Source organism: Micromys minutus, assembly GCF_963924665.1.
Source record: "Micromys minutus genome assembly, chromosome: 13".
Taxonomy (NCBI): Eukaryota; Metazoa; Chordata; class Mammalia; order Rodentia; family Muridae; genus Micromys; species Micromys minutus.
The window spans coordinates 43,147,075-43,172,166 of record NC_137982.1 but is presented as its reverse complement, the minus strand read 5'-3'; the positions used below and the strand labels follow the sequence as shown (position 1 = coordinate 43,172,166).

At 37.7% G+C, this 25,092-nt stretch overlaps 2 protein-coding genes across 3 annotated transcripts; one reads left to right on the top strand and one right to left on the bottom strand.

Annotated features, from left to right (window-relative positions):
- The first annotated feature begins 108 nt into the window (after positions 1-108).
- METTL5 (methyltransferase 5, N6-adenosine) lies at positions 109-11,388 on the top strand. Its single transcript, XM_080927221.1, has 7 exons — positions 109-451; positions 3,380-3,494; positions 3,825-4,006; positions 5,430-5,512; positions 9,092-9,143; positions 10,832-10,881; positions 11,268-11,388. The coding sequence occupies exons 1-7, from the start codon at positions 343-345 to the stop codon at positions 11,304-11,306; spliced, it is 630 nt and encodes a 209-aa protein (XP_080783347.1). The 5' UTR covers positions 109-342; the 3' UTR covers positions 11,307-11,388.
- Positions 11,325-20,435, bottom strand: SSB (small RNA binding exonuclease protection factor La). Of its 2 annotated transcripts, none has more exons than XM_080927219.1 (12): positions 20,304-20,435; positions 18,892-18,983; positions 16,108-16,211; positions 15,742-15,916; positions 15,136-15,243; positions 14,961-15,061; positions 13,935-14,006; positions 13,578-13,617; positions 12,713-12,853; positions 11,984-12,179; positions 11,742-11,885; positions 11,325-11,462 (listed from the first exon to the last, which is right to left on the bottom strand). In XM_080927219.1, the coding sequence occupies exons 2-12, from the start codon at positions 18,955-18,957 to the stop codon at positions 11,374-11,376; spliced, it is 1,236 nt and encodes a 411-aa protein (XP_080783345.1). In that variant the 5' UTR covers positions 18,958-18,983; positions 20,304-20,435; the 3' UTR covers positions 11,325-11,373. The 2 variants fall into 2 exon arrangements, with proteins under 2 accessions (XP_080783345.1, XP_080783346.1); XM_080927220.1 differs by having other exon boundaries at positions 11,742-11,849.
- Between the last annotated feature and the right edge of the window lie 4,657 nt (positions 20,436-25,092).

Here is a 25,092-nt window from a genome sequence, read left to right as displayed (position 1 = left end):
ACCAAAAAACCACTTGCGTCTCCGTCGGAACCCGAGAGCTCAGCGGAGGTTGCAGCTCGGCGCCCGGCAGAGAGCGCGCGTGCGCGTCAGCACTTCCGGGGCTGCGGGGAGAGGCCGCGAGGACCCGCTTAGCTGCTTCCGAGTGCTTTCCTGGAGCTCCTAGGTTCCACGAGCGGCAATCCCCGCGAGGCCAATGGGATTCGCTCGCTGAGTCCTTAATACTCTGTTCCTGATCGTCTATCCCACCCCCGCCTGCAGCGCTGGGGAGTTTCGGGTTAGGTAGACTTCCCTGCAGGTCCTGTGTTGTTAAGCCCCTGGACCCCAAACTTTTAAGAGAAAACGATGAAGAAGGTAAAGCTTAAGGAACTAGAGAGTCGCCTGCAAGAAGTGGATGGATTCGAAAAGCCCAAGTTACTTCTAGAACAGTATCCCACCAGGCCGCACATTGCAGGTAGGGCGGCTGGTTCATCGTGCCCTCTCTGGGGTTGTTTTTGTCCAGTTCGTGGTGAAAATAAGTAATGATTTGGATATAAGGGAGTTCCAGAGAAATTTCACACCTTTAGGGAAGTAGGTTTTAGTCATTGCAACGTAGACACTCCCAACACGACCAAGCTATCTTATTGTTTTTCTCAGTGCCAATTAGCATTGTCGGACAGCTTTTTATTGTTACTCTGACCACACTGAATTCTCAGGAGCAAGGAATTTGTTAATCTTGTTCACACCTGACTTTTCAGTGTCTTAAGAGAGAGAGTCAGTCTTGATACCATTTAAGAGTTCACTAAATAGTTGCTTAATACAGATAAATTTCATAGCAAAATCAAGGACAAGGATTCCCGTGTTGTGCCTTTCTGCCCTAGAGACAAATACTAGGAAGCAGAGTTAACATGCTTGTGTACAATTGAAGCGTTTCTTTACAAATTGCCTCCTGTTTGATGCCTGAGATTAATACTGAGAATGTAGGAGAGACTACAGCAGAATCCATTCATATGTAACCCTTGTTACCAGAGTATCAGGGAAGACTTAGTAAAATTCCTTTGGTTAGGAGTGCCTGCAAGGGGGAATCTTTTTCAATTCCAAAATAGCTGTGTCTAAGCTGCCAATAAAACTCATGGAGATTACATGGGTTTTAATTCTAAAATAGTGTCATATCACCAGCCAGATTTGCAATAAATTGGGTTCAGATTAAAGCTAGTCTCTTAATGTATTTAGCGTGTGTAGGTAGGTTCGTGTGTGTCTTCATGTGTGGAGGGTAGAGATGAACATCTAGTGTTTTCCTCAGTTCCTTTCCATACGTTTTTTTTTTTTTTTTTTTTTGAGCCAGGGTCTTACTGTATTTAGAGCTTACCCATTCACCTAAACTGGCTGACCAGCAAGTCTCAGAGATCCTTCTGTCCTGTGGTCATAGTACTGGGTTTTTAATGATGAACCACCACACCTTTTACATAGCTGGGGATCTGAACTCAGGTTCTAATGTTTTCTGGGTAAGTACAGTACAGACTGGGCCAGCTACCTACCAAAGTCCATGGTTTCCAGTGAAACCTTTTTAAAAGATAAAAATTAGAGGCCAGGTGTGCTGTAACATGCCCTTAATACCTGCACTTGGGAGGCAGAGGCAGGTAGATCATTGTGGATTCAAGACCAGCCTGGACCATGTAGACAGGCCAGCTAGGGTTATATAATTGGACACTGTCTCAAAATAAATAAACAAACAAAATAATCAGTTCTTTCATACCTAGTTTGTAATGTGCACATGATATGAGTTTCAAAGTAACTGCACCAGTAATTAACTATTCCAGAGTTGGCTTAAAAATAGTTATTATTTTATGTGTACCAGTGTTTTTCCTGCATGAATATATGTGTGTACCACATATGTGCTTGGTGCCTGTGGACTTCATAAAAGGGCATTGGGTCCCCTGATACTGGAGTTACAGGTGTTTGTGAACCGACATATGGGTGCTAGAAATCACATCCAGGTCCTCTGCAAGAGCAGAAAGTGCTCCTACCCAACAAACTAACACTTTAGCCCTATAGGATTTTTGTTTGTTATAAATAAATGTTCTCAATCCTCAGATATTAGTGATGGCTAGCAGTCATTTTTGAGTTCAGATATGCACAAGGAAAACTTGCTGTTTTTTTTTAAGATTTATTTATTTTATATATTATTTTATGCACACTGTAGCTGTCTTCAGACACACCAGATCCCATTACATGTGGTTGCTGGGAATTGAACTCAGGACCTCTGGAAGAGCAGTTGGTGTTCTTAACCACTGAGCCATCTCTCCAGCCCCGCTGAAATTATTCCATGTTTAAGAAAATGTGTATGTGAGAGTCTTGTTTTTGAGAACTCTGTGACCTCAGCTATTTCTGCCCTGATCATTTGTTCTGTTATCAAGTCTCTGTTGTAGATTATGGATATGTGTATCTCTTCACAGTACGTCTAAGTTTGGGTGGGGAGATTGCTCAGCAATTAGGAGCAGCAGCTGCTATTCCAGAACACCTGAGGTCACTCACCAGGATCTATACGGCAGCTCACAGCTAGGTGTCTGTGACTCTAGTCCCTGGAGATAATCTAATACACTCTTCTGGCTTCTGTGGGCATTAGACACATGGTATACATCCATCAGGCAAAACATAAAAATACTAATACACAGAAAATAAATTGAAAAGTATAATCTCGAAATCTCACTTATGGATGTATGTTTGTGATACCTGTATGATGATGATAAACATTTGCAAATAAATTCTGTGTCCTTTTGTTATTTTGTTGTTCTGTGCCCAGTTGTTTATTATTTATTGCACAAGTCTCAGACCTCAATCAGAGGTCTGAGGGAAACTTGTGGAATTGGTTATTTTATTTCCATTATGGGTCTTGGAGATTGAACTTGGGTTGTTAGGTTTGGTATTGAGCACTTTTCCTTCTTGAGAGCCATGCTGCTAGCCCCAGATCAGTAAAATTTCAAAAGTTTTGTAGATGTGACAGTTACTAAACTTATATTCTGCCTTAGAACGACAGACTTGTTTAATCGTTCATAAAATTTAATCTCTCATAAAAATATCTCCACATCAAAGGAAGCACTGCATCTCTGCACTGTCGAAGAGCACTTGTTTTGAACAGTTTTGTTAGTCTTGGCATTATCAACAGAAATTGGACATGGCCCTATATTATTTGGGAACCACGGTTTTGTTTTGTTTTTTAATCTTCCTTTGTGGTGCCTCTTCCTAAATACCAAATTATTGCATTGTATCTTTAAAAAATAAACTGGAAAACAAATATGGAGCTACATGTCAGGGGAAGACACATTATTTTAGGGCCCTCTGCATAAGATATTAATAGTAAGCTTCCTAATGTATGCCCTAATGTTGTATTATTTGGTTTTAGCATGCATGCTTTATACAATCCATAATACATATGATGACATTGAAAATAAAGCAGTTGCAGATCTAGGATGTGGTTGTGGAGTACTTAGCATCGGAGCTGCAATGTTAGGAGCAGGGTAAGTGATCATTTTTTACTCTTTGGATATGGTGTGGCTTCAGTCAGTGTGTAGAGGGTCATCTGCACTGTTCATGACTGTGGGTATGGTGAGAGGGACAATAATTTGGTACTGAGTACACTTTGAATAGGCAGAAGACTGAAAATTTTACTTATAAGAAAGAAATCAAGATTTTGGTAATAGCAATTATCCCCTTATACCTGCCAGGCTAGAAAGTCATGCAATTAAAAATATCATTCAACCTTTCTTTGTTAATTGGGTTGAAAATGCATGGTAAAATTACTATTGTTTTTTACTAGAAACTGTAAGATGTCTTTGTTATATTTATAGGTTGTGTGTTGGATTTGACATAGATGAAGATGCACTGGAGATATTTAATAAGAACGTGGAAGAGTTTGAGTTAACAAATGTTGATATGATTCAGTGTGATGTGTACTCATTATCTAACAGAATGTCCAAGTTATTTGATACAGTAATTATGAATCCTCCCTTTGGGACCAAAAATAATAAAGGTTAGTAATAAAAGTATACTATATTAGTATATTAGTATATTTATAGAACGGTGATCTGGGTTGTCATTTTTATTGCTACTGTTCATTAAATCTTTATGCTTACTATAATTCACATGTGACATTTGATTGGAGTATTTAACTTAATTTGTATCTTACAGATTTGTGCTAATATAGTCATTTCTGATTAATTGGGATGATTGGATTAGTCGCTGTGCTTATGAAACTTTTAAAGCATGTTATTCTTTTAGAACCTGGATTTTTTTCCTTTTGTTTTTTCACTGAGGGATCCCCAGGGGCTAAAATGGGGATCTCACACATGCCGAGCACATGCTCTCTACCACTAAGCCAGATACTTTCAGCTTCTGAAACTTGTTATTAATGCCTTAGGGTTTCAAAATATGCCCACAGGGATTTACTGTGATTATTTTCATATGTGTAATGGGCAAGGTAGGAATAAAAGGAAAACAGCATACAGTTTACAGCCTACCCCCACACCACAAAGATTATTTTGACTACTTTGTATTCTCTATTCTTTTAAGTCACTTAGAATATTAAAATTAGCCCTATTTTTTAATCAGTCTAATTTGGTTTCATAAGATTTTTTTCTTAAAGATTTGTTTGTTTGAGACAGGTCTCACCATGTAGTTCTGGCTCTCCTCGAACTGTGCAGACCTGCCTAGCTTCAAACTCAGATCCTCCTGCCTCCACCTTCTGAGTGCTGATATTAGAGATGTGTTACCACACTCAGCTTAAGATTTATTTTAATTTTGTGTATAGGTGTTCTTCCTACATGTCTGTGCATCACATATATGCAGTACCCAGAGGCAAGGACACTAAATGCCCTGGAACTACAATTAGTTATGAGCCACAATGTGGTTGCTAAGAATCAAGCTTAGGTTCTTTAGAAGAGCAGCCAGTGCATTTAAGCATTGAGTCTTCTTTGCAGCCTATGGTGTTTTTTCAACCTTTTATAATTATTTATCTATGAGCTTAACCTACATTTATAACTTTTGTGTGTGTTTATGAGGAAGTTAGGATCTGGAATTAATGGAACTACCATGTGAGTGCTGGAACTAAACTCAAAGTCTTCTGGAAGAGCAAAAAGTGCCCCAGCTCCAGCCATCATTTTATCAGATTATTTAATTGTGTACCTGTATTTTTGTTCTTTTTTTGGACAGGGTTTCTCTGTATAGCCCTGGCTAACGATTAGCTCATTTCATAGACTAGGGTGGCCTGGAACTCAAGACTGTCTTGACTGTGCCTCCCCCATGCCATCACCTTTGTTCCTGGCTTATCTGTACTCTTTTTGAAGAAATAATCTGAAGTAGAAACTTGGGAATTTGGAAAACTACTTAATCCTATTCATTTAATCTTCTTTGCTAAGAAATATATAAATATGTATCTTCTTTTTTACTCTTCACAGGGACAGATATGGCTTTTCTGAAGACTGCTTTGGGAATGGCAAGAACAGCAGTGTATTCTTTACACAAGTCCTCAACTAGAGAAGTAAGCTAATAATATTATTTTAGGTGGCCCACACCTTTAATCCCAGCACTCAGGAGGCAGAGGCAAGCGGATGAGTTTGAGACCAGCCTGGTCTATGGAATGAGTTCGTGGACAGCCATGGCTACAGAGAAACCCTGTCTGAGAAAAAAAGTTATTTTTATTATTTTATTTACTGATGTTAATGTATATGCATGATTTTCATGTATATGTGTGCACATACATGTGGAGGTCAGAGGTCAACCTTCAGGAATCAGTTCTCTTCACCATGAAGATTTCAAGGACCAAACTCAGATCCACCATCAGGCTGGGCAGCAAGTGACATTTACCCACTGACCCATCTCACTCATCCAAAAAATAAAAAAAGAAAGAAAGAAAGCTTAGAGCAAAATAGGTCTGAGTTCAGAAACTACCTATTCTAGGCTGGTGAGATGGTTCAGTGGGCAAGGGACTGGGTTGATGGCAAGCAAGACTACCTGAATCAGATCTCTAGAACCCACACAAATATAAAAAGAATAAGTTATATTCTATTACTCTTTGAAGCTCATACAGTACCATGTACAAGATGTATTTCAGGACACTGACGAGTTAGTATCTTAATGTTACTATAGCATCTGCAATCCTGGCACTTGGGAGGTAAATGCAGGAGGATGGTACATTTAATATATGAGTTACAAAGGATGTTCAAGGCCAAAGTCGTATATACACCAGACTACTTCACAAAGCCCAGTCATATCATAAACCAGGTGTGGTGGTTAATCTCAGTGCTCAGGAAGTAAAGGCAGGAGTATCAGAAACTCAGGGTCCTCTGCTTCATAAGGAATCCAAAGGCATTCTGGGATACATGATAGCCTGTCTCAAAAACTGTCAAGTAGGTCAACAAAATGACTCAGCCAATAAAGGTGCTTGCCTCAAGCCTGTTGACCTGAATTCAATCCCTTTATTGTTTCTTTTGCTGTGATAAAAATATCCTGACAAAAACTAACTTGGGGGTCTGGAGAAATGATTTGTTTTAGCTTACTAGTCTATATTTACAGTAAATCATAGCAGGAAAGTCAAGGCAGGAACCTTCCAGCAATTAGTCAAAAGCTGGAGAACATGCATGCTCCTGTCTGTGTTCAACTTCTTTACATTTACCCAGTTCAGGATGGAAACCCAGGGAATGGTGATGCCCAAAATGGGCTTTGTCTTCTCAATTAACATAAACAAAACAATTTTCCCCAGGAACTGGAGAGATGGCTAAGAGGTTAAGAGCACTTGCTGCTTTTGCAGAGGACCCAGATTCAATTCCCAGCAACCATATGGTAGCTCTCAACCATCCATAACGCCAGTTCCAGGGAATTTGATGCCTCCTTCTGACCTAGGGCACCAAGAATACTGACTGCACAACCACACATTCACGTAAAACATTTACAAAACCACCCACAGGCAATCTAATCCCTCACTGAGATTCTCTTACCTAGAGTGTATCAGATCATTGGGCTGAAGAAGTGATTCAGTTGTTGAGTACTTGCTACATTTGCATTCAGCTAACAACAGTGGGTACTCCAGCTCCAGGGAATAGGATACCTCTGGTTTCCCAACAAACCTACACTCAACATTATACATCCATATGTACACATGTGTGCACACACAGAGGAATTAAAGATAGTAAAGGGGCTAGAGAGATGCCTCAATGGTAACACTAGCTGCTCTTGCAGAGGACCTAGTTTTAATTCCTAGTACTCCACATGATGGCTCACAGCTGTCCTCTGTCACTCACTCCAGTTCCAGGAGATGCAGTGCCCTCTTCTGGCCTGAGGGCACCAGGCACACATTTACCCAAAGACAAATCGTAGAAATAAATACAATTGAGCAGGAGAGATGGCTCAGCGGTTAAGAGCACTGACTACTCTTCCAGAGGTCCTGAGTTCAATTCCCAGCAACCACACGGTGGCTCACAACCATCTGTAATGAGATTTGATGCCCTTTTCTGGTGTGTCTGAAGACAGCAATAATATACTTACAATTTATTGTTTACTTCCATCTTTGCTGATTGATATTGCCAATTACATCCCCTACGGAGGGGCAAAATTCTCAGCATCATTTTGTCAGATTTCAGTAAGTTTTTCACTTAGTGCAAAATTATTTCCACTAGAAAACTTATGTGATTGACCTGGTGAGTATTTTATACACTGGAGTTTTCCTCAAATATTGACAATCCTTTGCTCTATGTTACAGATAGACATGTTGCAAAGTATTACCTTACTTAGAACATGTACTGTCCCTGGCTTACCTCAGGTTCTGGAACTACAGGCCATTGTGATGTAGTACTTGACTTGCTACTCATAGTACAGACAAGTTAATGTAACTGTTTGATAAAAACAAGTTTTAAAAAACTTGCTGGCAGATGGTGACTTAGTATTTAATTTTTTTTTACCTCACCCAGCATGGGAAAATTTGCGTCTTTGTCCATAGATTTAACAGTAGAATAGGTAAAGCCGGAGTCTGCTCTTTTGTTTATCCCACTTACCCAGCCATTCATTCACATCACTACCATTACAAACCATATGCTATTAGAGAATCTCACCAGCCTTAGCACTCAATGAATTCCACAACCTATTTCTCACAAATCTGTAGATTCCTAAAATTCCATAAATTATAAGTCTATATCCTACAGAAATTCTTTTTGTTGATTTTTAAAAATATTTTATTTATATAAGTACACTGTAGCGGCCTTCTGACACCACAAGAGGGCACCAGATCCCATTACAGATGGTTTTGAGCCACCATGTAGTTGCTGGGAATTGAACTCAGGACCTCTGGAAGAGCAGTCAGTGCTCTTAACCACTGAGCCATCTCTCCAGTCCTTTTTGTGATTTTTTTAAATTTGAGAAGCACACTGTCGCTATCTTCAGACACACCAGAAAGGGGCACTAAATTCCAGAAGAGATGGTTGTTAAGCCACCATGTGGTTGGTGGGAATTGAACTCTGGATGTCTGGAAGCACTTTTAATCACTGAGCCATCTCTCCAGTCTGTGTGTATGTAACAAAAAGGGACACCAATAAGCAAAAAGTTATAATATTTGAGCCTAAAATATTGGGGAAATTATTTTATCAGTTTGATTAGAATTAAAAATGACTCCCAATATGGCCAATATGCATGTAGTAACATTTCAATGTCTCTCAGCATTAGTACTATGCTAACATAATTTAGTATATTTGGTGCTACGTAGGAACAATGTTAAGAATGTTCAAAAGAAAAAAAATGTTCAAGAGATAAGGAAAATGAGGTAGTTAGATGTTAAGTAGTGGACCTGCTTCTCTACCATCCTGCCACTGAATTTTTTGTTGACATATCTGTCAAATACTCCCAGAATAACTATTATTTACTACTGAAATAAAGTTACCTTCTGTATTTTGCAATTTTGATGAATTTTTCAGTTTTTAATTACATAATTCAGTTCTGATGATAAACACTGAAGTCACTTTGTTTCTGGCTTTTAAAAGTGTGCATATACTTAAATTGTTTTGTTATCTAATTTTGTTGGTTTAAAAATCATCTAAACATCAGCTCATATAAAAATATCATTTGTCTTTAGCATATTCAAAAGAAAGCTGCTGAATGGAAAGTCAAGATAGAAATTATTGCAGGTAAGCTAAATCTCAACCCTAATTACTTAAAAGGCCAATAGGCCAGCCTACATTTGTAAATTACTGATAAAAACAGTTTATCAGGCTTGGTAGTTGGTTTAAAATGCAGTAAACATGGGATAAACATTTACCAAGGTTTGCCTGCATCTATCCCGATTTATGTATTTTATTTTTTATTTGGTAGGTGGGGCAGGGGGGTGAGAGACAGGGTTTCTCGGTGTACTAGCCTTGGCTGTCTTAGAACCAACTTTGTAGACCAGGCTAGCCTCAAACTGTTATCAGTATGTGCTACTCTCTTCCCCTGCATTTTCTTTAAAAAATGTAAAGGCAAGGCTAATGAGCTAGTTTAGGAGTTAAGATCACTGGCTGCTCTTCCAGAGGTCCTGAGTTTAATACCACATTGTAGTAGGTAGCTTATAACCATCTGTTGACCTCTCTTGGCAGTAAGTGTATATATGCCGACAGAATAATCATACATTAAAAATAACAAAAAAAGTAGCAATACCTGGGTCATCCCAGGCTACAGAATACTATCCTCAGTGAGTGAAAATGTGGTAGGACTAGTGTGAAATTCACTGTCTGAAAATACCTGATATAAACATCAACCTTTTCCTTTTTTGATGAGACAAAAACATAAAACCACCACACTGTAACTATAGAAATGCTCTTTCCACCCTTTTACTAAATTAAATTTGCCAGCATTACAACTGGAAAAATATTAGAAGGTAGAGATCATCCAGTAATTCTGAGAAGCCTGAAATAACAGTACAATTAAGACTGGGGATGTAGTAGTATGTTTAGTAAGCATAATGCCTTGGGATCAGTCTCCTCCATTAGAGATGAGGAAAATTGTGCAGTGATTGGCATTTTTGTTTGTTTTGAAGTATAGTCTGTCTGTGTAGCTCTGGTTATTCTTGAATTCAGTATATACCAAGCCTTGAACTCAAGAGATCCTGCCTGCCTTTGTTTCCCAAATCCTGGGATTCAAGGGACCACACACTGCCATTTTAATTTTTACATAGTTAAGTTTGCTATGAATTGGTCCTGTAGTGTTAAACCATTTGTTCATAAAGACCTGTCTGTCTTCCTATTGTATTAAGTGTTGTCAGCCCTTTCATAACTTCTGTAACAGAAATCAATACACAGCCAATAGCATACTAACAGTCTAAATAATATGCTAATAAAGACATTTGGCATTCCATAAGTAGTCATCAGACCATGAGCTTTAAAGAATTATAGGCTCCATTCAGACCTACTGAAGTAGTCTGCAGTTCAACCTGATCACACATTATAATGAGAAAGTTGTCCTCTAGGAGGTTAGAATTATGTTGGAAGGTATGAAAGACAGTGGAGAGAAGTATAGAAAATTTGTTATAAATTAGGAAGGAATGTGGAAAAAAATGGGCTTTCATTTTGATAGTGGAGAACTACCATTAAATTTTAAAATAAACATGGGTATTATAATCAGCTATAGATACATCCTATTATTTTCAGAGAACTTATTTTTTCCTTGTTAGTCCTTCTAAACCACTTAACCTCAAATTTTAATATAAATTACCAAAACATCAGAAACACCATGTCCAATTAGACAAATGAATATTTGAGGATATATCCAAAGTAAGAAATATAAAATGTTATGCATACCAGCATTTAATATCTTAAATGTGACTGTTTGGCTTGTTTTACAGAGCTTCGATATGACCTACCAGCATTATACAACTTTCATAAGAAGAAATCAGTAAGTTTTCCAATTGTGGCCTGTACACATTCAATACTCAAAAGCTTTGTAATGGTCATTTCCACTCTTACCAAGATACAAGGGTGAACAGAAAGCCAGCTTGAGAGACAGACTAACTGTGGAAAGGGCTCACACTTCAATATTCTAGTTGAAGATTTTGTGAAAAGAGAAACAAAAGAAAGGACTATTGGCTATTTTTATACAGTATATATTTTACAAGTCTGTACTAATACATTCTCATATTACAAAGGCAATTAAGAGGAAGAATCTTCCTTTTCATATTTTAATCATCCAAACACAAACAGAACTATACATTTTAAAAAACTTTCATTTGGATAACAACAAAAAGAAGACAAGTAAAACAAAAAATTTTTCCTTTTATACAGGTGGACATTGAAGTGGACCTAATTCGCTTTTCTTTTTAAAAGCTTCTGAAGACAAAAAGCAGCTTAAAATCTAACTAAGGAATAAAAACACTGCTTACTAAATAAACTACTTGTCTCTAGCACCATTCTCTCTTTTCTTATGCTTTGATGCGGGTTCTTCTCTGTCTCTTCCATCTCTTCCTCTTTTCATTGGTCCTATTACAACAAATAATTTTGTTAAATTCGGTGTAAGCACTGTTTTATTAATAATGAGCACAAGTATTAGTAACAGCTTCCTCTAAAAAAATCTTTCCGTCAAAAAGACTTTCCTTGAGTATTCTTTCCTTTGATCTCTTAAGTTATCTCTCAACCAGCCTCTCACTGTGAGACAACACAAACAAAGGAGAGGGCACTGATTTAAGAATGTCACTTACACAGAGAAATACTATCTTACTAAATACAGATTTCTCTCCCAAAGAAATTAGAAAGACTTACCACGACGATGATCATCATCGAATCTCCTCCTTCCCTGAAACTGTCCTCTTCCTTTGGGTGCCCCAGCATAGGGAGGTCTATTTCCCTTCCCTTTAAATCTGCGGGCTGCTGTAAAAACATGACTTCCTTTAAATCTGCCGGCTGCTGTAAAAACATGACTCAGAACTTTAATCAACCTGTTTGCTGAAAACAAAGACAAGGTTAAAAAAAACAATTATTCATGAAAAAAAATTGAGAATTACCATGGCCTCCTTTTGACTTCCATTTGTTTAGGGATTCTTGCTGATCATCTGTGATTTTTTTCATTGCTTCTTTTTCTGCATGTCCTTCTAGTACTTTCCAAGTCACCTTTTTGTTCCTTAACAGTAGGTTACCGTTATTGGCATTTCTGGCTTTCTCAAGTGCTTCCTTCGCCTTTTCTTTGAAGAGAATTATTCCCTACACATTAAGAGGAAAATGAATGCTTAGCTCTTTAGTTTGTAGTCTGACAGTTTTTTTATTACCCTTCACACACACCTACTGTATCTGTTATTTCTATTTTCAATGCATTTTACTGAATATTAGGAAGAAAAGCTTTAAAAGTAAACTTTGGTCACCAATACAAAGTTATTTATACTACTATTTTTTTTTTTAAAAGCAGATTTTTGTTTGTTTTTGTTTCACTAGTAGGACTAAGACTCATGCCTTTGCATGACCTGTTTCTCCTAAAACCTTGTTTCAATGTCAGCATATTACCCTTTGGATATTTGGGGGGGGGGGGGGGCAAGATATCATAGCCAATAAAAGGACCAAAAACAAAAGTAAATGACTAATTAGGAACTATTTTGATCAACATAAAATAGCCTTATAAACTACTTTCTTACTAAATAGTTTAAGAAAAATAACTACTTCCTAATAATTTTTTCTTCTAAAAGAGAACATTCTACAGACTTTTAAAGTAACTGATAGTAAGAACATGAATGTTTCCAAACCTCTTTTGCTCCTCTGACAAAGTCAATCCACTTTATTTCACCATGATTTGAGAAAAGGAAGTGTAAATCTTCTCTACAGGTCTGGTCATCCAAGTCACCTGAAAACTTCAGTAAGCATCCCGTCTTTCCTTCTAGAGCTCTCTATAAAAACATACAAGGTCATCAAAAACGTCTAGGTGCAACCTCACCAAAATGCCTCAAAGCATTCTATATCTACGTAGGAAAAAGACATCAGTGTTTTTTTAGTTTAATGCAGTTAAACTGTGTATTCTTGGCTGTCATGGTTTACAAGGGCTTTACTTTTGTATTTTGTTTTTAAGGTGATGGTTTAGTATAACTATTATTATATTAATAATATAATAATCTAATATTAGTGTCTGCTAATAAATAATAACCCCAGATAATAGTATTTGTGTAACACTAATGCAACACACTTCTAGAGTCAATCACACATTCTCTAAGAAGTCCTCACACAGTGCTAGAAGCATAAGTGGTATGTATAGTTAGTATGAGCACCACGAGTAACAGCATACACACTGGACAAGATGGTATATGACTTTTGTATTTCTCCAAGTTTGAGGCCTAACTGGTCTACACAGCCAATTCTAGGCTAGCTAGATTAACACAGTGAGACCTTATCTCTATATAAATAAAATCTAGGAGGCCAGCAAGATTGATCAGAATGTAATGGTAAAGGTGCTTGTTGCCAAGGCTGACAACCTGAGTGTAAGCCCTGGGATACACTACACATGGTGACCTCTGACCTATACACAACTGCAGTGTCATGCAACTGCAACACACACACAGTTACTTCAAAAAAAAATTCTAACTTAAATTATCTCATGTTTTAGTTACTAATACTTACTGTTTCAGTACTTCCTGGCTTGTGTCTTCCTTCATGTTCTCTAAAAATAAATGTGTTGTGATTATAATGTGTTTATACCATATAACCTTATATATTATCACTAACCCTTTTAATCATCAAAGCAAGTCCTTAATTTTGGGCTTTTTTTTTTTTCTTTTTTTTTTTTGGATCATTCAACACTAGCAAAATGGCCTGCAGCTTCTCAAGATATCTGAGGCCAACATTTCAATTACCAATAAAAACAGACCCATTACCACTCATTTCAAAGCTCATCCTCAACTTGTCCCAGAATGACTAGTTAAACTTGTCAAACATTAAGAAAATCTTAAGTATGTCACAAAGAATCAACAGACTTACTGTTTAGCTTTTAATTTAGCTTCCACTTTGCTCTGCTTTCTTTCTTCATTTTTTTTTGCAAAGTAATCTTCCCTGAAGAACACAAAACACAGGCTAAGCTCACAAAGACTGAAAAATATTTTCTCTTTGGTTTCCAAGACAACATTTCTGGGAAGTCTTAGCTGTTCTCTAGAACTACTGTAGATTTAAACTCAGATCTACCTGCCTCTGCCTCTTGAGTGCTGGAATTAAAGCTGTGTACCACCACAGCCTGGAATGTCCTCACTAAATTTTTTTACATATAAGGGCGTTCTGCCTTGCGTGCATATCTGTGTACCACTCGCATGACTGGTACCTGAGACCTAAAGAGGATGTGATATCCCCTAAAGACTAGGGTTATAGACAACTGAAAGTTATTATATGGGTGCTAGAAATTGAATCTGGACCCTCTAGAAAAATAGGCAGTACTCCTAACTTCTGCATCTTTCCAGCTAGCCTCACTTTTTATTTCAACATACAAGAATGTGGCCCAAGCCTCAAAATCTTTATACTACATTTATGTTAAAAACATGTTTATACAAACTGAAAAATAACCAAACATTTCAGCATTCTGATTACCTCTATTTTGCTTGATTATCTAAGTTTTAGATGTAAAATAAATACTAAAACAATTTTCTCACTAGTCACTAATAATGAAAAGGTGTTATTAACAGGGCTAGAGATAGCTCATCATGTAAATGACCTGCTGTTAAGCCTGACAACCCAAGTTTGATCCTAATGACCCACACAAGCAGGTAGAAACATTTGCTGCACAAGACTGATGACCTGAGTTTAGTCACTGACCTCCATCATACACATACATACTTCAAAGCAATAAAAATAAGCTAGAAAGGGTTGTAAAATTCATTAGCATGTTCTCAAGGCTATTATACTTACCACTGAGCAAACACTATTTCTGAAAATAATACTAACTATATGGGGGGTGCTGTTGTTTATCTTACTCCATTGTAATTTTTTGGCCTGAGAAACATGAATGAAAAGACTTACTTAAAGAGTATTAGCAGGTTAGTGTCCTTGTACTTCTGGTCAGGGGTATCCACAAACTTCTTTGCAGACTGAATACTATCAAACACAGCAAATATTGACCCCTATAAAAAGACAGATAAAGATTTTCCTTAAAGTGATATTTCACAACCAGAAAGTCTACATCAAATAATCATACCTTAAATGTTTTGTGCAATGTTCTTCTCATCTGAATATTCAGTATTTGGCCTTTATCATCTAGCCACTCTTTTATATCATCAAGGGTGGCATCAGTTGGGAAGCCTTTCTGTAAAAAGTAAAAGTACAAATAATGACTCTTGGGTAAACAACTCTCCCCAGAATAAACTGATTCATTTTGTCTCAGAATGAAACCAGCGCTAAGTATCTCTCTCCCCTAATTGTTTAACAACCTTATTCTCTAGTGCAATAAGGTGATTCACCTGAGATTTGCTCCAAAATAATTCAGCTGGAGCAGAGACAAATCATTATTTACATGTTAAGAACTTTGAGGTTTCACAATAGTACTTCACACTATTTAATCTACTTCCTTGTTTTGAAAGCTTTCCATTATGCATTTAGAAATTACTATGCTAATGAAAATTACTACAGAATTCAGCTATTAGAGTTTACTATGTGAACAATGTGATATTAACAATGATAAAAAACTTAGAAGTACAATGGCAAAAAACATACAGCAATTGGCCAAATGTGATTCCTGAGCATTTCAATCATGTATTTTCTTTCTCAATAAAAGTAGTATGAAATCCACTGTGGACCCACTTACAATATAAACAGATCTGTTTTTCACGTCATTCTTATACTCATCCGTCACTTCAGGGAGTGGTCTGCTTGGTGATCTTCTAATTTTAGTTTTGTCTGCACTCACTTCCATGAGTTTTGCATTAGATTTGCTCAGCGCTTGCACAATTACATTAAAGTCTGTTGTCAGCCGGTTTAGCCTGAAAAGTACATACATAAAAACACTGTAAAAAGCAGATTTAGTAGTAGCTCTCAACAGTAACAGAAAACTTTGATAACTTTTAGATTTTTTTATTATATTGGCCCCAAAACTAGGGTAGGTCAATGATAACACATGTACAAGTTCCTGGGTTTGATCAGAAATAGAAACAAACCAAACATAAAGACTTACCTGTTGAATTTTATCATTGTTTCCAAAGGTACCCAGCCTTCATCCAATTTGATCTGTTCTTTTAAAAACTTGTCCCGTGGCAAATTGAAGTCTCCAAAATAATACTGTGGATAATTATAATGTATTTCAGAAGTTAAGAACATTGTATAACACTGAGTTCAACCATGACATATGAGTATTTATCTTATATATTTTATATGAGTACAATGTAGCTGTCTTCAGACACATCAGAAAAAGGCATCAGATCTCATTACAGATGGTTGTGAGCTACCATGAATGTGGTTGCTGGGAATTGAACTCAGGACATCTGGAAGAGCAGTCAGTGCTCTTAGCCACTGAGCCATCCTTCCAGCCCCAGAATTTTTTTGAAAATGACTATTAACACTTTAAAAATATGTCAGAACTTAAAAGACCTAAATATTTTCTCTTAATAGACCATACTAAAGTACATATAACACAAATCAAGAGAACTAAAATATTAGTGAACAAGTTAATTACCAGAATAGAGAGTCTCACAAATATAATTAAGAATCTAATATATTTAAAAGCTTCTTTTCTAATCAATGTAGAAAAAATAAACAAATTGAGGACTTGGGCCCAGTCCTCAGACTAAAAGAAAAAAGTAGCAGACTCAAGAATGACTACTTGGAATGTCAAAAGCAACATAAAGAAAAAGACAAACGTTCATTTATATAAATTTTTATAAATTTATATAATTTTTATAAACTAAGAGTAAAGTCAGGTGTAAAAGTTCATGCCTGAGATTTCTGCATTTAGGAATCTGAGGCAGAATTTCTCCAAAGTTCTCAAAGTTAAGAGATTCATTGGCCTCTACCTTTCAAGCCGAGATTAAAAACATATAACACCATACCCAGCCACAAAAATGTGTAATATCATTACTAATCAAAATCTAAAATGTCTTCAATCTCAGCACTAGTTTGAGCCAATCAATGTAGCTCCTCCTAGGAATTCCAGCTTAAAGAAACTAGTAGGAGAGCTAGAAAGTGGCTCAATGCTTAAGAATGAATGCTTGCAGCTCTTCCAGAGGACCTGAGAGTTAGGTTCCTAGCACCCTTGTCAGTTGACTCACAAGAGACTGTAACTACAGTTCCAGGGGATTTGACACCTCTGGCCTCTGTGGGCCACATATTCATATGCAGACAGACACACACAATTTCTCTTTAAGGTGAGTGTGATGGCTCATGTTCTTTAATCCTGGCATGAGGAGCAGAAGCAAGCTGATCTCTAGGAGGTTGTGAATTTTCCCCAGGACAGCCCTGGATGCCTAAGATCCTACCAAAAGAAAAAGAGAGAAAAGAAGAAAGAAGGAGCAAGGGAGAGGAGAGTAAGCAAGCAGTAGGCCTGTTTACTAACATTTTTATTATAAAGAATATCAATCATAGAACTCATAGTTAAAACAACTCTATACTTAGGGAAGATGGATTATTAATGATATATTATTGGTAGCACAAAACTTTACTCCCTAAAAACATTATCAAATGTTTGGTAGGAGAAGAAAAAATAAAAATGTGAGTTTATATACCATTCTGGTTGGGAAAGTTTAGGAAATCTTTGTCTCTAGTTATTTTTATTGTGAATTTTATACTTTTTTTTTTAAAAGAAAAATAGTCTCCTTTTTAAAAAAATCTTTTTGGAGCTGGAGAGATGACTCAGAGGTGAAGAATATCAAATGCTCTTCTAGAAGAACCAGATTCAATTCCCAGCACCTTTGTGGGGCCTTATAACCATCTGAAACTCTAGTCCTAGAGGATCCAATACACATTTCTGGCTTCGGAGGGCACCAGGCATGTACACGTACACAGACATACATGTAGGCATAACATCCAGACACATAAAGTACACTAAAAAAACGTATTTTGAACACCGAGCGCAAAAGGCTTTTAACCTTGAATATTTCAAGAGGGAGAAATCTGAGGCTGTAGGTTGTGGAAGGAGCATTAATCTTTTCTCTAACAGCTTTGCTACTGTTCCAAGCATTAAAGAACAAATAATCTTATCACTATTTCTGAAATTATTAAAACAATTTTTTCTCCCCAACAAACCAAACAAAAAGGGGCTGGAGATGGCTCAATGGTTATAAGAACTAGCTGCTCTTCCAGAGGACCCAAGTTCAATTCTTGGCATCCACATAGAAATTCACAACTGTTTGTAACTGGTTCCATGGGGATCCAACACCTCACACAGACATACATGCAGACAAAACAGCAATGTACATGAAGATAAATACTTATGCTAACACAATGATTGAGTGACTGCCTAGCATGCCTTGAGTTTGATCTCCAGGACTCATAAGGGAAAAATATGAGAAAAGAAAGATAAAAGCAGGACAATTTAAATGCCAAAGGAGTACAAGTTAAACAAAACCAAAAAACAGCTAAGAGATGAAAGAAAAAAAAAAAAAAAAAAAAAAAAAAAAAAAAAAAAAAAAAAAAAAAAGAACACAAGCACACAGCACTAAACAAAGATTACTTCATAAATAGCATAAAAACAATTTATGGGCAATTTTCCATACAACCCATTTTGTTACTGACAACATTCCATCTAAACCTAAACTTGAAATGCTAACAGTACTTTTAAAATGCATAATATCTTCTATGTTTGCCCTAATAATATGAATACATTCATAATAACTCTAAGAACCAAAGCTAAGCCAGTTGAAAAAAGCCCACCTATTAACATTAGATGTTCTGTTTTCATCTTAAAGGCCCTCCATTTTCTTTTAAGAAACTTAAGTTGTACAATTTAACAACACAAGAATCATACCTCAATTTGATGACAGATTTTGGCCTCCAAAGCAGCCATTTTTTCATTATCTCCATTTTCAGCCATTGTGGCTATCTGTAAAGTTTCTCACACTGGTAAGAAGAGGTTATTATTTTTATGTAATAGTCAAGACAAGAAAATGAGTAAAAATTATACCACTTTTCTTTAATTCCAAGAATTCCTAACCTTATAGGCTGTTTTCCTATGAATTCTCATACATCTCAACACCTTGGCTTATGAATGGAAAACTCAAGATCAACAACCTGATACTCCTTTCAGAAAATCGCATGCTTACTTTGAAACTAAACTTTTCAAGTAGTTGGTAAAGCAAGGTCTCTCAGAGTGGGGAAAAGTCCACTTAACCTCTCCTCAATCATTTCTAGCTTTAAAAATATCAGTATTGTGGTCTGCAGTATAGACCTATAGCTCTCAACGCCACGTATTTGCGTTTCTTTTCAAATTAGTCACAGCTGACTTACCAAAAGTTATTGCTGCCAAAAACGAAGGATGTGCCTAATACATTGGTTAACTCTACAGCCAGTTTCGTGTTTCACTGCCTGACAGCAATCCCAGAATAAAGAGGGACTGTGATATTGGTTTGCTAGAAATCACAAACTGGATCTTCTTACTAGCTTTCAGCGCTTTACTTAACCACCCAGCCATATTGTACCAAAGTGTAGGAACTCATCAATAATATCTGCAACAGTTGACTATAGTGATGAGATACTGTTGGTACACTTCTTAAGATACATTGCTCAAAATGCTGGAGACTGCTAGAGATCCACCGGTCTTGTAATGGGAAATCTACTTAGTATACATCCCATTTCAGAATTTACTGTTCCAGGCACTGGTTTGTCTACCACTATCAACGCTCTTATTTCCCATTACTACAGACACCTAGGTCAATAACGACCTATTTAGCCCCTGCAAGACTTCTGCGGCCTACCCAATTTAAGAACTGTTTCACACTGAAGAGAGAATGGCAATGGCAGTTTAAAGAAAAACAGCGACGCTTCTTTGGCCTCATGTTAGTCCCCACAGAGCCCTGTAGCGTTTAACCTGCAGCCACCATCCTAGAGACTTAATAGGTCCGAAACATCCGCCTTTAACCAGCCAGGAAAGGGTGCAAGTAACAAACCGAAAGGACGCCGTGATGCCAGCCTCTGCCCCAAGGCCCCGCGAAAGCCGCATCCTCCCACACCGGCCCGCCGGGATCCCCGCCACGTGGAAACCCCGGGGCGCCCGCATTTTTGGCCGGGGCCCGCTTCGTGGCCTCGTCGAGGCCCGCGACCCCTCGGGCCGCAGTCCAGCACACCGGAACGGGCCGCGCGGCCCACGCGGCGCGGAGAGGAAGGTGAAGCCTGCGCAGAGCACAGCTTTTGTACCTTCTCCTCAGTCTCCAAGAAGCTCACCTCAAAAATTCTGAATCCACAGTCACCACAGCTTCGAGAACAACGACAGAAGCGCCTCTCTACTTCCGAGTGCCGGCGGGCCAGCCAAACGCGCTCAAAGATGGGGGCTTTCCCAGCAGTCCTTGCGTGCAGGTGGGCGTGGCCGCAGGCGCACTTGCCCGACGCTACTGTCTGCGCACGCGCCGTTACGGCAGCCTCCCACAATCCCCGGAGTCCCTCCCTCTCGCCTGAGAAATTGTTAAATAGCTGAGCCGAATGTTGGGGGATGACAGGAAGTGTATTTGTGGAGATTATTGTTTTTAACGTATTTCTGGACGGTGTGTTCGAGCCTTCCATTCTTTATGTAGTGCTTGACTTTTCTTTCTTTCTTTCTTTCTTTTTTTTTTTTTTTTGAGACAGGGTTTCCGTGTATAGTCCTTGCTATCCAGGAACTCGCTCTGTAGACCAGGCAGGCTGTCCTCAAACTCGGACATACACCTGCCTCTGCTGGAAGTGCCTGGATTATTATTAAAGGGGTGCACCACCAGGCTTGGCCTTTTGCAATGATTTTATTGTATTTGACTTGCATCGTGTTGTAGTTCTGAAAAATAAAAAAGTACAGTTAGTTGGTTTCCGACAGGATCTTTCTCTGAAGCACAGACTGGCCAATAGCTCGAAATCCTGTTTCAGTACAAAGTGCAGGGACTTCACAGACATCACTGGCTTTTGTTGCTCTCCCTCCTGCTGCTGCTGCTTATATTTCCTCGTTTTGGTGTTGGAGGATGACTCAATGAGTAACCCAGGCTGATCCCAAACTGTGCTTCTGTTTCCAGCCACCCTAGTGCTGAAACAAGATAACTTTTTAAAAGTCTCTTGCTAAGAAGAAGTACATTTAGAATGGTTCAAGAGACTTCACACTTGGATCATGACAATGTTCATCTGTTCTCTGCAAATTGTGTGACATTGGCAAATTATCCAATTATTCTGTCCCTCAAGATAAAGTAGAGCCATCTAATACAGAAATTTTATTTTGCTAGATCCCTTCCCCAGTAGTAAACTTTTAAAAAAGATTTATTTATGTATTATATATAAGTACACCGCAGCTATCTTCAGACACACCAGAAGAGGACATCAGATCTCATTACAGATGGTTGTGAGCCACCATATGGTTGCTGGGGTTTGTACTCAGGACCTCTGGAAGCCAGTGCTCTTAACCACTGAGTCAACTCTCCAGTCCAGTAGTAAACTTTATACTTAACAATTTTAACCTTTTAGAGATGCAAATCCCTTATGACATCATCTTTTCCCTTCAGTGTTCCTAGAATATAAAACATATTTTCACAGAATAACATCATCATCTCGGAGCATTTTGGCAGTTCCCAAACAGCTAAAGTCTAAAAATTTGAAGAAAAAAAAATGGATTTGTAGGTTAAATATACATATCATTCTGGTCAAAGAGAAAAAAGTACTTACTAGCATTATACTCCATTAGTTTTAAGTTTCAATTCATTAAGCTCAATAAAGATTTTTCAAGTTTCTATTTACTGTGAGATACAAATCTTAAATTTTCCTTTTTTTAAAAGATTTAAGTTTATGTATGGGTGTTTTGCCTGCATGGATGGATAATGAAAAATGCCATGTGTGTAAAGGCTACTGGAAGAGACTCCCAACCTACCACAATTCCACTTCCAAGGTTTCAAACACCCTCTTCTTATCTTTGCTGCGTCCTGCACACATGCAGTACATATAAATACACCCATGACACACACATAAAATAAATAAGCACGTAAAATGTTCATAATAGCACGTTATGTAATTAAAAGAAAGCAATTGGAATCAGCTATATGTCTACTACAAAATAATTAAAAAGTTAAGTAATATACAGTGATAGAAACAAACTGACTTTAGGTTATTGATGTTTGTGAAATTCACAAACACAGTGTTCAGAGAAACCATTTTCTCCAAATACTGTAAATATGCAGTGAAATCATGATACAAACAAAAAAATCTTATTTACTTTTACCATTCTTGTGAGCATGTAATAAAAATGTACCATTAACAAAACTCATGCTTCCCAGACACACACCACCTGTCACTGTCACCAGGTAAGTTTTAGAGGTATGTCTACATCATTGTTCTACAACCAGAAGTTACCGTATTCATTTGAAGGCTCTACAGTATTGAGCAAGGAGAACTCTATAAATGTTTTAGAGAGTGATTAGGGAAGAATTAAAAGTGGCATGTCAGTCACCAGGATCGAAAAATCCCATGTATATTTCTGAATGTCAGAGTGAGTTTTACCCTTCATCCACACCCAGAATGATGGATCTAAGGCAGTGGTGTTATTCTGTTTGGGACATCACTGTGAGATGCTTTGTGAGGCATAGAGGTAGAGATGCCTAAATGATGCAAAGGCATAGCATTTTCAAGTATTAGTGACACCATTTTCCTAATACCACTTTATAGATGGTCAAAACAATAGAGTGTTTAGTTGCTATCCAATTACAAATCCTTTCGCAATCTCGATGAATAAAAGTTACAATAAAAACTCAAGATCTCCAGTAATACTAACCCACTGGGCAAGAGCTCAACCACTGAGGCTGCCCTATAGCTTAATAAAACTGCTCACACATGTGTAAAGGTGTAACAGAACAGAAATCTATATGCATACTATCTCAAAGGGAGCTATTTCCCAAGAAATCATTAAAAATAATTTTAAAACTCTAGGGGAATGCAGTTTTAGAGAAACAACTGGAATACCTTTACACCTAAATCTACTTAATGTAGAAAATATTGCAAAACTAGTTATGGGAAAAACAAAATCTATGCAGTTTAAAATTCTGGGGAAAGTTACTATAAGAATAATAAATAATTATGAATGAGTTTGGTGGGTTGAGGATATAGATCAGTGGTCACCTGAGGTTCATTTTTTCCTGAATTTTGTGCCGTTTGGGTTGTTTACCTTGGTTTTAATTTACATATTTCTTTTAAGCAAATGTTCATCTTCCTGCTTAATTTTATAATCATAATTTGGGATTGTTTTTCTCAAAGAGGGCCCTCAAAATTTTTTTCACCATGCCCAACAAATTATAATAGCATCTGTTCATAATATGCACTGAAGTTACAGACACAAGTTAAAGTTGAAGAATAACCAGGTAAAGGGATTAGGAAATGAGACCCCCCCCCCCACGGGGCTGGAGAGATGGCTCAGTGGTTAAGAGCAGAGCACTGACTGTTCTTCCAGAGGTCCTGAGTTCAAATCCCAGCAACCACATGGCGGCTCACAACCATCTGTAATGGGATCTGACGCTCTCTTCTGATGTGTCTGAAGATAGCTACAGTGTACACATATAAATAAAATAAATTGATCTTTAAAACAAAAACAGACAAAAATTATGAACAAGAGAGGCACCTAAAGTTTGGAGAACATGCTGATCCAGACTTTAGCAGCCAAAATGTGGGAGATTATTCTAGAAGTTATTTTGCTTTTAGAAACCCACTAAGGTGCAGTCATCTCCAGGATAGCTGTGTGGGAAGCAGCAGAGAGGACAGGCAGGGAAGGAAGCTCTGGAAGCTGGCTTTGAGGACAGTGCCTCCTACTGGGAAAATTTAATCCTAAATTAATATGCTGGGTGTGCGACTAAATCTACTTTGTGATTATGGCTCAAACACCAAAATGAAGCAACAGAGGAATCTGAAGGGTCCATAGCAAAATCTGAGAGAATCTCAGGGGTCCTTGAGGGAACAAAACCAGATGAAGTATCATAGTAATAAACCATCTGTTCACTTCAGAGACGATTCTCAGAGAGAACTAGCAGCTGAAGACTATTTTTAACGTTCTCTTCTCTTTTTAAAAAAAAAACCATGTGTGTTGTGCATGTTCATGTGGGTGCAAGTGCATGTATGTGAAAGCTAGAGACAACCTTGGGGATTTTCATTCCTCCTTAGGCAAATCTGCCTTGTCTTTTGTGACAAAGTCTCTTGCTGGGATGAGCTCATTAATAGGATCAACTGGCTGGCTATTGAGACTCGGGGGTTCTCCTGTCTCTGTCTCCCCAATTCTAGGACTGCAAGAGTATTCCACCACACCCACCTTTTTTTTTTTTTTTTTTATGTTGGTGCTTGGGACATCAACTGAAGCCCTCTTGCTTGTACTGCAAAGCATTTTACCAACTAATCCATTTTCTTGGCACTTCTATTTTTATGATGAAGATTTTTAAGCATTTTTCAAAGGTATAGCCTATAAATAGAATGATGCCTGAATATCTATAACCTAGTCTACACATTCATTAGCCAATGATTCCATCTTGTTCTATCTACATGTTACCCATTCTCCAGAGCCCTCACTAGACTACTTTAAGCCAAATGGCTCATATCTTAATATGATCCATAAATTTTGTGACCATACCTTAAGTTTCCTGTTTAAGTCACCATATTTACAACTACCAAACTAAAAAAAAAATCTCAATTTCCCCAAAAGTTAGGCTGACTGTGGTGGCACCTGTAATTCAGCACTGGGGAGGTTGAAACAGGAAGACAGCAAACCCTGCGCATGCAGCAAGATCTTGTCTCAAACTAATAACGTTTGAACTTGAAGCCATTATCAAATATCCAGTCAGTTTTCAAATCCTCATTTTCTTGTGACTATCTTTTTGGTTGTTTTATTCAAAGCTAGACCCTGACACTTTGACATGCTGCCTGCTGTTTCTTTGGAACTCAGAATTGCAACTTGAGCATCAAGCACGCTAGGTAATCACCCTACCAGGGAGATTTATCTCTACTCCTTCTTTAAAATATTCTGTTTATTTAC

What these genes read in the sequence shown, in the direction of transcription:
- METTL5 (XM_080927221.1), top strand. Translation starts at nt 343, where the DNA reads ATGAAGAAGGTAAAGCTTAAGGAACTAGAGAGTCGCCTGCAAGAAGTG. An exon ending in ACAAGTCCTCAACTAGAGAA is followed by an intron (nt 5,513 to 9,091) that starts GTAAGCTAATAA and finishes ATTTGTCTTTAG; the next exon opens with CATATTCAAAAGAAAGCTGC. An exon ending in CAAGATAGAAATTATTGCAG is followed by an intron (nt 9,144 to 10,831) that starts GTAAGCTAAATC and finishes CTTGTTTTACAG; the next exon opens with AGCTTCGATATGACCTACCA.
- SSB (XM_080927219.1), bottom strand. Translation starts at nt 18,957, where the DNA reads ATGGCTGAAAATGGAGATAATGAAAAAATGGCTGCTTTGGAGGCCAAA. An exon ending in AACCTGCTAATACTCTTTAA is followed by an intron (nt 14,007 to 14,960) that starts GTAAGTCTTTTC and finishes TGTGTTCTTCAG; the next exon opens with GGAAGATTACTTTGCAAAAA. An exon ending in GAAGTCAAAAGGAGGCCATG is followed by an intron (nt 11,886 to 11,983) that starts GTAATTCTCAAT and finishes ATGTTTTTACAG; the next exon opens with CAGCCGGCAGATTTAAAGGA.